Below are 14592 nucleotides of genomic sequence, written 5' to 3'. Positions count from 1 at the left end.
GTGTGGCTCGTAGATCGGAGGGCCGGGGCTGATAACCAAAGCATCCTCCACCCGGGTGAGGTGAAGCGCAGCCTGGGAGTTAATGGGCGGAGCCTGAGACTCAGCTTTCGGCCTAGGCGGAGCCTGGGTCTGGGCGCAGGCGGGGGCTCTGCCCTGGGAGGCCGTCTGTTTAGGCCCGCACGCAGCTCCGCATCTGGTGCTCATTACTAGATGACAAAGAGCCGGCTCTGGGCCCCCGTCCCTACTCCCATCCTCCCGCGGACTGCAGCGCATTTAACTCTTTCTTTCCCTCAGGGTGCTGTCGACCCTCTGCCAGGGGTCACGGGAAGGAGCTTCAGGCCTCTGTCCCAGCAGACGGTGTCATCCATAAGTGATGCCTGCATCCCCTCAGACCCAGGCTTTCTGGAAAACCAGGCGACCTCCCTCAATTCCATCCATCCACCTCTACCACTCCCCGCCCCCTCGACTACGTCTCCGGGGTTAAAGCTGGGAAGGATCTGGCAGGGGCGTCTGGTTTGAGTTAGGGGAACGTGAGAGAGGCTACCCGGGCGATGCGTTCCCTCCGCCCCCTCTGCTAACCCCCACTCCCAGTTGGTCCTCAGCTCCGCACTCGCTAGCTCTCCTGGTCTCCTGAGGTACAATCCTTGGGCGAGAATGTGGCACAGGGGTGTAGGGTAGAGAAAGGGCGCTGGGCCACCCCTCCTCACCTGCCTGGGTGGGGGTGCGGCTTTGCCCAGCCCTAATTAGAGGCCCCGAGAGGGCTGAGCTGAAAAATTATAGAGGTGGTGGGACCGGCGCCTCCCTCTCCCAGGTCCCATCCCTTCCCCCCAAGGACAATCAACCGAAGATGAGGGGAGGTTATCCCACACTCGGTGATCTTTGACCAGCCAGCTCCTCGGTTCTTAGGACACCAGCCCTAAATATCCTGGGCCTTCGCTCGAGCTAGGGTCAGGGTGGAGAGCAAAGTGTGGCCTCTAATGGGAAGGTCTTGTTTCTAAGTGGGCCCCGGGAGCTAGAACTGGGGGCTTTCTCCATCGCAGCCTCCCGGGCACCTATTTCCACGTCTTCCCTACTACCTCCTATGAAGGAGGAGTACCTACCACCATAGAGTGGTAGCATCCTTGGGTGACCCTGATTCCCCCCACCCAGACTTCGGGCAGCCTAGGACAATGAAAAGAATGTTCAGAAGAAAGTTCAGAAATGCCAACCACTCCTCTCTTCCCTGAATCTCCAACCCCATCTACCTGTGACTCCCAAACCCCAGTTGGACTCCAGTTCATCAGAGACCCTTATCTCAAGACCTTCCCCTGATTGTCTTTGCATTTTAATAAAAAGAGGAATAAATGTGGACTTTCTTCCCCACCAAACCCCCAGAATTCTGGGCTTGCTGTGTGACAGTGGGTGAGAGGCTCAGCCCTCTCTCAGCTCGTTCCACTGAAAATTCTGAAGCATACCTCCTCTTAAAGAATTCTTACCTTACCTAGATAAACGGAAGGGAGCTCCGTTCCCCTCCCACAAGTCCTCCCAGACCCTCCCCTCAGGCATCAGTGGGGGTCAGGAGTTTTGGGTGAGATTGGCACCCCATTTATTGGCGATGATCCCAGCACCCACCCCTTGAGGTCCTGGAGGAGGCCTTGGTGTGTCCTTTGCCATGAATGCTGGGCCCAAGGAGCAGAACCCCTTCTGTCCAGCTGGAGAGCCCCCATAAGTCCCTGGTGCGGTCTCATCCATGTGTCCAAAGCAAGTCCCCACAAGGGGTATCTGGACCCCATCACACACTGGTTCTGCAGGTCTGTACCCCTGTCAGGCTGCCTCTGGGGGGCATGGGTTCTGTTGGGCTCTTGTTCCCAGCTTGTGTGACCCAGCGATAGCAGTCAGTGATGCGCTTGCTGGGAGCATGGGGGCCGCAGCGGGTGCAGTACACGATGCCCAGTGCAAGCAGGACCACCAAGAAGACACATGTTGGTACCAGGAGCGCCACCAGCAGCCACCGGTCATCTCTCTGGCTTTGGCCTGCAAGACCTGCCTCTGCCAAGGCTGTTGGTGCTGCTGTAGGGGGCACTGAGGGCAGCCATGGCACCAATTTGGGACTGGGAACTCCTTCCCTTGGGACTAGAGGGGCTCTGGAATGAGGGCGTGAAGGGCTGATAGTTGAGGTCTGGTTAATGGGGCTCTGAGAGGGGAGGAGAGAAGGGAGGGCTGGAGGATGGGTGGCAGCAGGCACAGGGGCTTCGTGGGCAGAGGACCCTGAGTGGCTGGGTAGAGAGGGTTCAGCAGCTGAGACAGAAAGCTGGGGAGCCTGGGTTCTGATGCCTGGAACATCTGGGGCCCGGGGGTGTTGATGGGCTTTGGAAGTGGTATCCCCAGGGTCAAGGTTAGGTGGAATTGGAGGCAAATAAGTGACAGTGTGTGTGTCTGGAGACATAGGGGACTGGTGGGGAGGGAATATTTGGGGATACTTGGTTGAGATAGTGGGGGGCTGGTAAGCAGGAGGCTGTACTGGGTGAGTGGCTGAGATAATCCCAGGCTTGTAGCCAAAAGGCAGGTCTGGATAATTGGCCTTGATTTTGGGGATTTGGTGATCAGGGAGCACAGCTGGAGGCTGGGCCGTGGGAGGTGGATGGACAGGTCTCAGGGGTGGGTGGGTGGCCGAAATAACAGAGGTCTTGTGGGCAGAAGGTAGTGTGGGTTTCATGGCAGAGATCACCATGGGCCGTGTGGCAGAGACCACTGAGGAGTGGTAGGGGCCCCTGGGGGCACTGAGTGGGGGTGGCCAGGTAGGCTCCAGGTGTAATCTCTGAGGCTCTCCATCCTGTGGGAAATTAGGCCTATAGGCCAGGCCAAAGTCAGGCGGTTGTGTAGGTACCATCCACAGGACCCTCTGCTCCTCTGTCCAGGTGCCATCAAAGACCTCCCAGGCCTCCTCCTCATCCTCACCTTCTTCTTCATCATCCAGCAACTCATCTCTAAGGTCCTGGGAAGCCTGGGCACCCATGGCTCCTGCAGGGCTACAACTGATACCATCTGCCTCAAGCTCATGACCTTCACTGCAATAGCATTCAAAGCCACCAACATAGTTGACACACATCTGCTGGCATACTCCAGCAATCTGGCACTCATCCGTGTCCACGCAGCGGTGTGGCTCATCTTCAGCTGGCCGGAAGCCCAGGCGACAGTGGCAGCTGTAGCCTTGTGGCCCACCAGGTTCACACTGATGCTCACAGGGGGCCTGGGCACAGGGGTCTTCACAACTGTGCCCATCTGCAGCTAGGCGGAAGCCTTCGCTGCAGCGGCAGGACACACCACCGTCCATCTCTTCCACACACTCGTGTTCACAGCCCCCATTGTCAGGACCACAGCCAGTCCCTGGGCACAGCGGGCCAGCCTGGGACCAGCCAACGTCACCTGAAGGTTGTTTCACGCACAGCAGAGAGGCTCCCCTGCCAGCCTGGCACTGCACGGCTGCCACGGAGCCAAAGGGTAGCCACTCGAACTCGCTGGAAACCAGGTGGAAGGGCGTGGTGTAGACAGCTGGGCCGACCTGGCCCACCTCAACCGGCAAGGCAGGGCAGGCACCCTCAAAACCAAACTGGCAGAGGTAGCCATCGACAGCCAGTGTACATGAGCCTTCGAGCCAGCGATGCTCTCCACTGGCCTCCAGAGCGGCACAGCGCTGGGCCGGGCAGGGTCCTTCCGTAGCCGGCTGGGCCCAGTTGGTGAAGGCGGTGTCCTGGTCTCCCGTGGTCCATATGAAGCCCCGCAGTGGGCGCTGAGGCTGGCATTGTCGAGCTTGCCGCTGCAGCCCAATCCACAGCAGCCCGCTGGCCGGTCCGACGCCCACCAGGCTGTCCACACGCCTGGCCTCCTCCGGGGTCCGCGGCGTGGCCAGGTTACCCCCCAACTCCCGGCACGCCCGCCAAGCTTCCAGGAAGGTGCGGCGCCGGGGGAAGAGTGCGTAGCAACTGCCCGGGCCGCAGATGGCTCGGGGCTCGGGTGTCCAGGGGGCCTGGCCCAGTGTGGGCACAGCGGCCGCCCAGGCCAGCAGCAGGCGCAGCAGCATCGCGACGCCCCCCGACTGGCCCGGCTCGGGCCCGCCGCTGCTCTTGACAGAGGGAGGGATCAAGGCCTCCGGCGGGAGGGCCGGGGGCGGGCCCTGCGGACTCACGCCTTGTAAGGAGCGGGCTGGGGCTGCTGCCAGCTCCCCTGCTAGCTCCCCGGGGGCTGTTGGAGCAGGAAGCAGTGGGGTGGGGGGTTCTGGGGTGAGAGGCGAAGGGCAGAGGAGGGGAGGAGGTGCAGCTAACTAATGGGGCTACCTCAGGCCTTACAGAGCTGAGAGTCAGGGAAGAGGGGAACTGTCTGCCTGAGAGGCATCCCTGGTCAACCCTCTGAAACTTCAGCAGTCCGCAGCTAAGGCAGCTGGGGTGAAGTTGTCTTCCTGAGAGACTCATGGAGGCCCGAATCTGCATTCACCAGTATTCGTATGTGGCTGCACTCTCAGCTCAAAGACATGCTCAGGCCAGCCCTTTCCCACCACATGTATGTGTGCAGACTCTTCTTCCAACTCCTGCCAAGAGCATCCTTTCTGACAGCCCTATCTATCTCAGGCGGCCAAATCCTAGCCTCACTCACACACGCAGTCCAACTGACATGCTATGCCCTTAGGGGGACAGACAAGGATGATGTGGCGCGCTAAACAATCTAACCTATGAAGCTCCTCCCATTCCTGCCAGGCCCTACGTGAGAATCAACTTGAGAACCCCCATGTGGACAACCTCAACCAGACGTGTATTTGATGAGCCCTTTTGCTCAGCTTATTCCACTCGCAAGTTTTCTGGCTCCAGCAAGCCCAGCATTAGGGGTTAGGGAGTGAGGAGGAGGCCAAGGGCTGCCCTCCCCTTACCCTGGCTCAGTCAGGGGCCCTGGGAACCTGGACTTAGGCGGGGAGGAGGCAGCCCCCAAACAGGAAATGCCTCGCTGGGCTCCTGCTGCAGGAGGGCAGGGTGCAGGATTCTGGGCTGAGTGGAGGTTGGGCTATCCACAGGGTGAGCAGGGCTGCTTCTGAGGGGACCTGAGTAAGGCCATGTATGGGCATGGGGTACACAATGGGATAGGCATGTGTGTGTGACAGGCATCACCACTCCCAGGGCCTACTGCATAGCCTGGGCAGGGAGGGTCCTCTTCCGGGAAGCCTCCGGAGGTTTGTACCCTGGGCCAGGCACCCAGGATGGCCCTAGGAATCGGTCTGAAGGATTAACCCTGTATTTCCATTTGCTTTTTATTTACTATTGTTATTTTTCATTATTACTAATTTTTTGTTTTGTTTTTGATTTTTGAGACAGGGTTTCTCTGAGTAGCCCTGGCTGTCCTGGAACTTGCTCTGTAGACCAGGCTGGCCTCAAACTCAGAGATCTGCCTCTGCTTTCCAAGTGCTGGGATTAAAGACATGCACCACCACTGCCTGGCTTTTGCTATGTTGCCAAGGCTGGCCCCAAACTCCTGGGTTCTGAATAGCAGGTACTGCAGTCACCTAACACCAGCTAATCCTTTTATACTCTTGTTTTTTTATTTTGATAGTTTTGAATTTTATTTTCTGTTTATGAATGTTTTGCTGCATGCATGCATGTGTACCATGTAGAAGCCTGGTGCCCTCAGAAGTCAGAAGAGGGCATCAGATTCCCTGGAACTGGAGTTACAGGTAGTTGTAAACCACCATGAGGGTGCTAGGATCCAAATGGGTCCTCTGCAAGAGCAGCCAATGCTCTCAGCTGCTGAACCATCTTTCTCACCCCTTGTGTTTTTATTTTTGAGGCAAGATCTCATATAGCCTAGACTGAGCCGGAACTCACTATGTAATCAAGGATGACCTTGAACTCCTGCTCTGCCTACCTCCTCGTGCCTGATTTTAACACGTTATGCTTTATATTTTTAGCAGATTTTTGAGCCATTTTAGTGTGGCTTAGTGATGCCTGGTTGGATTCCTGGCACTGAAAAACCTCTTGAGCCATGGATGAGAGAGCAGATTGGTTCTTTGGGACCCTGCCCTGGTCCCGATGCCATCACTGCTGCCAACGACTGATCAGTAAGAGTTTGAGGCTCTCTGAGTCCCCATTGCTCCACCCCACCCCCACTTTGTTGCTGTTTTGTTTGTTTGGGTTCTTGTTTTAAAGTCTGGTTCTCACTATGTAGCTCTGGCTGCCTGGAACTCACAGAGATCCACTTGCCTCTGCTGAGATTTCGTGTGTGACACACACAGGCTCTTTTCTCCTCTCTCTGTTTATTTCACGTTCTCCTCCCTCCCTTTCTCTTATCTGCCTTTCTTTTCCTTTCCTCTCTTCCCTTCTGTTGGGCTCAGGTCTCATTGTACAGCAGGATCAGGATTATGGGTGTGGGCCACCACGCCCGGCTTCCATTTTTCCCATCTATGGTATGGAAATCAATGTGTCCAGGTCTTTCAGCTCAGCAGGACTATTGTGTCACAACGCTCCCTATTTGCAAATGTGTTTTGTCAACTGCAGAGCACAAGACAAATGTTCAGTAGTCATCTGAGCAAATCTAGATGCCAGTGGGGGCCAAAGCTGCTTTCACTAACTACCTCATAGTGCCCAAGTTGATACTGCAGACGCAGCCAGTCTGTGAGAACCACTGTTCATACGGGGCTCGCCTTGTGTGTAAGTCTTATGCTCAAAGCATGCAGGGTTACTCCCCTTCTCAGGAGAGCAAAGTTCACCCTTCCCTTGGTGCAGGAGCCAAACCTTGAGCTCATCCTTCACTGCTCTCTATCTCCCACACCCCTTGTCCAGGATCTCAGCAAATCCTGTTAGCATCATTTTCAGAACCGGATCAAGAGTGTGACCACTTCACAGCACCACCTTTTCCGTCCCGTCCACCCCAGTCATTTTTCTTCATCTCCTGTCTAGAGCCTTCTCTCTCTGTCTCTCTCTGTGTCTCTGTTTCTGTCTCTCTCTCTATGTCTCAATGTCTCTCTCTCTGTCTCCTTCCCCCTGTTCTCCCCTCCTTTCCACCCTTCTGGGACTAGCCTTTAAAAAACAAGAGGGCTGGAGAGCTGGTTCAGTGGTTAGGAGCACTTGCTGCTTTTGCAAAGGGCCAGGGTTTGGTTCCCATCACCCACATGGAGGCTCACAACCATCGGGAACTCCAGTTCCAGGGAATCTGATGCCCCTTCTGACCTCTTCCATACACCGGGCACACATGGAGTACATACAATGTATGCAGGAAAAACACTGATATGCGTAAAATAAAATAAAACAATCCTACACACATACATACACAAACAAATAAACAATAAAAATAAAAAACCTTGGCTTGATGCAGCCTCTGCTCACAACCCTCCAGGGCCCATGTCTCACTCAGAGGTAGCCAAAGTCCCTGCCATGTGATCTGTCTCCAAACTGCTCAGTCCTCCCTGTCCCTCTTACCCCCTCGGTCCCTCTGTTTGTTCTAGCCACTCTGTTGTCTGTGCTGGCCTGAGACCTACAGGCACTATCGTGAGCTCAGGACCTTTAATTCTACATTCTCCCCTTCCTGGAGCATCCAAATGCTCTCTCTACCTTTCACTTTTTCAGGGCTCAGTTGAGTCAGCAGAGTCCCTGACCTAAATCCCAGAACCACTCTCCTCTCTCTGACTCCCCCTCCCTCCACCCCTCACTGATCACTCTCTGTTGTGGTATATGTTCATTGTTATCTCTCTTATGACTTGAATCCCAGTCAGAATCTCCCCCAGCCCCCCACTCCCCACCCCATGATGTGATACTCGGGCTAGATAGTAGTTACGAGTGGTTTGTTCTGTGCCCTGGCTTTGACCCCAATGTGAATAGCATTCTTACAGTTGGGGCAACAAAAATGGATCTCCAGACATTGCCAAATATCATGTGCCCAGTGAGAGCCTCTGTCCTGGGAGACTGTGAGCTCCACGGCAGCAGACTTTCAGTGTGCCCTACTGTGCCGCAGAGCCTGGAAAGCTCTAGTCCAGAGACTCACTTACTAAGAATTTGTTACTAGAGATGGTAGTACATGCCTGAAATTGATTCAGAGGTGGAAGCAGATTAGAAATCCAAGGTGAAGCCTGATGCTGCTGCTGCTGCTGCTGGTGGTGGTGGTGGCGGCGGCGGCAGCGGCGGCGGCGGCGGCGGCCACACGCCTTTAATCCCAGCACTGGGGTGGCAGAGGCAGGTGGATCTCTTGAGTTCAAGGGCAGCCTGGTCTACAGAGAGACTTCCAGGACAGAACAGCCAGGGCTATACAGAGAAACCTTGTCTCAGAAAAAGAAGGAAGAAAGAAAGAAAGAAAGAAAGAAAGAAAGAAAGAAAGAAAGAAAGAAAGGAGGGAGGGAGGGAAGGAAGGAGGGAAGGAAAGAAGAAGGAAACAGAAAGAGAAAAGAAACCTGTCTCAAAAAAAAACTAAATAAATAAATGAACAGGTTGTGGTGTTGGGGTCTTGCTGAATGACTGAATGAACACAGAAAAGTGAAGAACCTGGTTCCTGAAGATGCCATTGGGAAGTTGGGATTTGCCTGGATCCAAAGCCTACTTGCTCTCCACACTTGCTAGCTACCTTTTTGAAGTGGAACATTGCTGGTAGTGTGCTTGTCTTTTGTAGATGGGGAAACTGAGGCTTTGAGGGTCTTAGAGGGAGTTGTGGCAGGGCTCAGACTGGACCCTGATTTTTTTTTTCTGCTTGTCTTCCCACAGCAGCACCTGGGGTGATTTTCTGAGCAGAGGTTGAGAGGTAGTACACCAGGAAGATGGCCTGGACAGAAGCCTGAGCTCTGGGGCCAGAGCTCAGACGGGTTTGGAGGATGCAAAGGACTTCCTTACCTGGCCTGGAGAGGGGAATGGTGAGGAGCAGAGAGAGACTATCAGACAAGGAGGGGAGGCCTGGCTTGGGAGGCCTTGAAGCTGCCCCTGAGAGGCTGGAGCTCCACTATGGATGCCATGGGAACAGTCACGGAGAGGGAACTCCGTGGTTGGTGGACGATGGGTGGAGGGGACCCAAGGCCAGGGACCAGTTAGGAGACTGTTGCAATCATCTGGGAAAGGGAAGGAGCTGGCTGGAGAGCTGGACTACAGGGCGGGCCGGGCTGGGGGAGGCAGCCTCTGGAGGTTCCTTGGGGGCGGTTCTGAGCTTGGTCCAAGGGTGTGGTGAGCCCAGTCATGCTTCGGGCAATGGCCAGTCCTGGGCGTCTGAGCAAAGGCTCTAGGATGTCTGGCAAGTGGGTGGGTCAGATCAGAGGTCAGGACCCCAGTTTCAGTGGGGTGAAGGAAGTAGAAGGAGGTCAAAGGCCAACTTCCAGATGTCCTAGCCTACTTCTAAGTGGAGGAAAGCCAAAGCAGGAGAAGGGCTAGGGGCAGATGATGGCCCCTCTGGCTCCAGCAACATAAAGGTTTGATGGATTAAAAATAAGAGTTGGAAACATACTTAGGTGTCCAGCCTTCCTCCAAGTTGGGGTAAATGGGGTGGAGATTGCCTAAGATCTTTCTTTCCTAGTTCGAATGGGGAACACCATGAACACAGCACCAAGGGTCTGGAGATCAGGAGCTAGCACGGGGGCTGGCTTGAGCTTTCTTCTGCTGTTCTGGTTGAGTGTGATTCATATTGATTCACCCACTGTGCAGAAGGGATGCTGACTGATGTCACAAAATCATTAATGCTCATGTGGGTGCATTTGTGAGTGGAAGCATAGCTGAAATGATGGGTAGATACTTGGGAGGATGGCTGGATGCACAGGATAGACATTCACAGGGTATGTACATGATGGCCACACAGACAGATGATAGGTACATGGGTTGACACACACACTGTGTATGAATGAATGCACAGAAGCAAGGATGGTTAGGAGGGATGAAGAGAGTTGGGTGAATGGATGGATGGATAGACCAGTGTTTGTAAATGTATGTATGTATGTATGTATGTATGTACGTATGTATGTATGTATTCTAAGTGGACAGGTGGATAGGTGTAGTGGATAGCCATCCCAGCATTGGCCTGGAAGTTCCAACCCCCATTGAGGCTTCAGTAATGATCACGCCCAGAAGGCGGGGCAGAGGAGGGAGCGGAAGACCGAGGATCAAGAGGAGGTCGCTCTCTTGGTTCTGGGACGCCGGACGCTGGAGGTGGACCGAGCAGAGTTCTCCAGAGAACACCGCCGGACTACCCTATACCTTTGCCAGACCCTGCAACCTACCCCTTCATTTGTAAGTTACCCCACAAAATAAACCTCCCTTTTAACTACGTGGAGTGGCCTTAATAATTTCACCAATATCTGGCGCCCAACGTGGGGCACGAACCCACAACCCTCAATGGGGGTTGGAACTTCCAGGTCAATGCTGGGATGGCTATCCACTACAGATAGGCAGGTAGATGTATATGTGGATTTTTGTTTTTTGTTTTTTTGAGACAGGGTTTCTTTGTGTAGCTTTGGAGCCTGTCCTGGAACTCACTCTGTAGCCCAGGCTGGCCTCAAATTCACAGAGATCCACCTGCTTCTGCCTCCTGAGTGCTGGGATTACAGGTGTGCGCCACCATCACCTGGCTTTTTTTTTTTTTTTTTTTTTTTTTTAACAACGTCTCATGTATCCCAGGCTAGCCTCAAACTTATTATGTAGCCAAGGAGGACCTTGCATTTTGTATCTCTCTGCCTTCACCACCAAGTGCTGGAATTACAGGCATTCACCACTTACTTGGTTTATAAATGTTTAGATGCATGGGTAGATACGGGATATAAGCAAAGGATATATACAGGGTATAATAAAGGCTACAGGCCTTTAATCCCAGCATTTGGGAGGCAGAGGTAGGCGGATCTCTGTGAGTTTGAGGCCAGCCTGGTCTACAAAGCGAGTTCCAGGACAGCCGGATTGGTACACAGACAAACCCTGTCTCGAAACATGCCCCCTATCTTGGACAAAAAGGCTGCCTGAGTTATCACTGGCAGCCGCCCTCATGAGTGGCATGCTGGGAATGGATCTCTACATCTCTGCAGGAAGACAGTCCAAGACAGGGGCAGCTTGGGTTACCACTGCAAGGAACAGATGGGATGGGTCCCCACACAGCTGTGTTCTCCACTGGGACCTGAGGCCAGGGTATCTTCCTTACTGGACTGGGGTGAGTGGCAGGGTGTACCATCTCAGATTCTGTTCAGTGTGGTAGCCAGAAGGCCAGGTCTTCCTGCCATGATAGCGGTCGTAAGGGAGACACTCTGCCTAAGAGGAGCCTGGAAACAGAAGCTCATAGTCTCAGGAAAACTTGTCCAGGAAAAGCAAAAGGGTTTGGGATGCAATGTGTAGGCCCAGAGGGGAAGGGATGGCTGGCCCAGAGAGGGGCCCCATGGAACAGCTGGGTGGGGGGATTGGGCGAGATTGGGGGGGCGCCCCCCACCCCGGCAGGCATCCTGAAGAGCCTTGGCATGCTGGCCTGCTGAGCCAGCACATTGCTTTGTGTACAAATCACCTCCTTCCCCCTCTCTCTTCTGTCCCCACCCCCACCTCAGTCCCTGTCTAAACTCCTCTCAAACCACCCCAGCTCTCAGGCTGTCAGGGGGAGGGCTGAAAGAGGGCGGGAGGCACCCAGTCTCGGGTGGGAGCCAAGGTGGGTGGGTGGGAGAGGATTACCCTGGGCAGCCATGGAGGAGGGAAGGGCACATTTGTGACCTACTCCCCTCTCCACTGTTGGGGCCACGCCCTTTGTACTTCTGGCAGGAGAGCCCTGCAGGGAGGGGGTCATGCTGCTGAGGACAGGATGGGTGGGAGACAGAGGTTTGGAGAACTCGAACTGGGAAGAAGGGGTGTTGGCCCTCCTCAGCATCCCAGAAGCCAAAGAATTCTGACAGCTGGGGGTAGCTGAGGGCAATGGGGCCTTTGTTAGTGAAGACCTTGTGTGTATGTGGCTACAGGACAATGTGTTTCTGTGCATGGGCATGTGCACACGCACGAATTTGCACAGCCTTGGCATGGTTATACATGTGCACAGCTGGGTGTCCCAGCAAGTTCACACCTGGGCCCACAGCTGAGGATGAAGCAAGCAGCTCCTTGGAATATGCAATCTGGGTCCAGCTGGGAGCCCAGTCTCTCTCCTAGCAGATGCTTGACCTGAACATCTGGCCACATCTGCCCTCAAGAAAAGAAATCTTGGAACCTGTGTCTTGGCTAGAAGGGCTTGCCTGGCCTGAGTTGTGCAGGCAAACCCTTCTGAAGCCCCTGCAAGGGGTACCTGTGGGCTTTCTGCTCAAAGGGAGAATCAGCTTAGCCCAGCTTGCTGAGGACTTGTCTTTCTCTTCCTCCCTCCCTCCCTCCCTTCCTTCCTTCCTTCCTTCCTTCCTCCCTCCCTTCCTCCCTCCTTTCCTTCCTTCCTCCCTCCCTCCCTTCCTTCCCTCCCTTCCCCCTCTCTTCCTTCTCTTCTTTTTCCCTTCCTTCCTTCCTTTTTTGGTTCTTTGAAACAGGATTTTTCTGTAGCTTTGGAGCCTATCCTGGAACTCACTCTGTAGACTAGACTGGCCTCGAACTCACAGAGATCCGCCTGCTTCTGTCTCCTGAGTGCTGGGATTAAAGGTGTGCACCACCGCTGCCCCTCTCGTTGAGGACTTTTCTAATTTCAGTCCCAACTCCTAGGATCTCCCCCCCACCCAGGCCTGAGTAAACAAGGTGACTGGCCCCACTGTCTATGCTATATCCTCCCTAGCTACTAGTCTCTCTGATCTCCACCACACCCCTCCTCTAGAACTTGCTCCAGAGGCTCTTACTTTCCCTTCTTTGTCCAGCTCCTCTTCTTCCTGGCTCTCTCACCACCCCCAGGATCCCTGTCCCTTTCTCTCCCACCTAATTCCTCTCTTTTTCCTTCGTGTCTGGGGTCTCCATTTCTCCTATTGGCCTTCAAGGGTCTTCTGCCCTAAGAACTGTCCCCTGCTGATCTGGGGTCTGCCTCTTTGCTTTCGGCTTCCCCCTGTCTCTGCTCCACATCTCCCATCTCTCCCCATCTCTTTGGCAGTGTCTCTATCTTGCCACCATCCCTGGGTGGTCTAGCCTCCCCCTCTCTCCTTGCACTCTATCCCGGGGACTGCCTGGGGTGGAAGCCAGGTCTGGGGTCTGTGACCAGGCCAGGAAGGAGAACCCAAGCAGACATGATATTTACATTGGGACTTCAAAGTAGAGCCCAGGCTGCGGTGGGGGTGGATGGGGCTGGCAAGCAAAAGCCAGACAGAGGTCAGTTCATGCTCCTCCCCAGTGAGGGTCTCCTTGGTGACACACACCTCCCCCGTGGGACACTAGACCCAGAGTAGGGATGCAATGGGCTATTTTGGTGTAGAGTTCCAAGAGAGGCACTTCCTGTTCCCTCACCCTGCCCCCATCCATTTTTCCTGTCACCCTGCAGCTGGGTCTGGGCAGCTTGGTCCCCCACCTCCTGGAAGCATCCCTCAGCTGGGAACACAAGGAGTTATGGGGATGGTAGGGGCAAAGGGCTCAATCTAAGCAGGAAAACATCCCAAGCACTGAGGCAGTCCATGCCTTCCCACTTCCTGGCAGAAGCCTTGCCTGGCAGGGCAGCATGGCTCTGTAACTCTGTCAGCCCCATGCAATGGGACCAGACAAGTCTGGTCTTTCCCGACCTTTAGAGTCTACCAGCTGACTGCCAGCCTGAGCCTGGAGGATCCAAGACGATTGTGAAGGTCACTTCCCCAGCTAAAGACATCCAGCTGCTAAGGCCAGGGAAGGTTGGGGGGGGGGGAGAGCCCCAGCCTGGAGGGCGGGGCTGATTGTCTCATCCCATACTTCAGCTGAGGGACCTAAGTCTCACCCAGAGGGCATCCTTCAGGAAGGACCACCACCATGACACTTGGATCCAAGCCCCCAGAGCCCCTTGCTCCTGGGCTAGTTCCGGTCCCATCCTCCATCCTTCAGCTTCTCCTGTGAATCAGGCTGGAATCTGATGAGCTCAGGCTGCCCCGCCCAGCCTGCCTGCCTCAGCTCTTGCCTTGCCTGTGAGGTCACCACACCCTTGCAAGGGTCTTCTCAGCAATTCAGTCTCCTCAGGGGGCCCACAAGGGGCTGGGTGGGGAAGTGAAGCAGGGGTAGGCCATATATTAGGGAGATTGGGGTTGGACCTCCTGTTCATGCTCCAAAGTATAAAAACGTGTGTGTGTGTGTGTGTGTGTGTGTGTGTGTGTGTGTGTGGTGGTGGGGTTTCATTTCCAGGGCTTAGATGGATCAGGAAGTAGAAGCTGTAGTCTCCAGAGCATGGCTGTGACTGTACTGAGTGGTGACGTGAGTGGTGTTGGCACTTTTGCATAGGTAGGCCTGTGTCAGGAACTCTGTCCCTACAGGCCTGTGTCCACAATCCCCATGTATATCATAGTGGTATCCGGGTGTGTCTGTTACCTTTGGGGGTGCCTGGCACTGTAGTACCCACCAGGATAGCAGTATCTCTTCACACTGGAATGTGGGTCAGAGAGTCACTATGCTCTAAACTGTGAGTGTGAACACTGGTCACAAGGCCACATAGGATGCTAAGGAGGGTGGGTCAGAGTGAATCTCAGTGACTGCTGTTCACTCCACCCCTCGGACATCTTGTAGGCCCGGTCTCTGG

The 14592-nt window shown here is 54.7% G+C and overlaps 1 protein-coding gene across 1 annotated transcript; it reads right to left on the bottom strand.

Moving 5' to 3' along the window:
• Positions 1 to 1561: 1561 nt before the first annotated feature.
• Cd248 (CD248 molecule) lies at positions 1562 to 4102 on the bottom strand. Its single transcript, XM_036188977.1, has one exon. It carries the CDS (start codon positions 4058 to 4060, stop codon positions 1772 to 1774), a length of 2289 nt encoding a protein of 762 aa, XP_036044870.1. The 5' UTR covers positions 4061 to 4102; the 3' UTR covers positions 1562 to 1771.
• Between the last annotated feature and the right edge of the window lie 10490 nt (positions 4103 to 14592).

Source organism: Onychomys torridus, chromosome 1 (assembly GCF_903995425.1).
Source record: "Onychomys torridus chromosome 1, mOncTor1.1, whole genome shotgun sequence".
Classification (NCBI taxonomy): Eukaryota; Metazoa; Chordata; class Mammalia; order Rodentia; family Cricetidae; genus Onychomys; species Onychomys torridus.
Note: the sequence above shows the minus strand (reverse complement) of the source record. Positions and strands in the feature narration are given on the sequence as shown.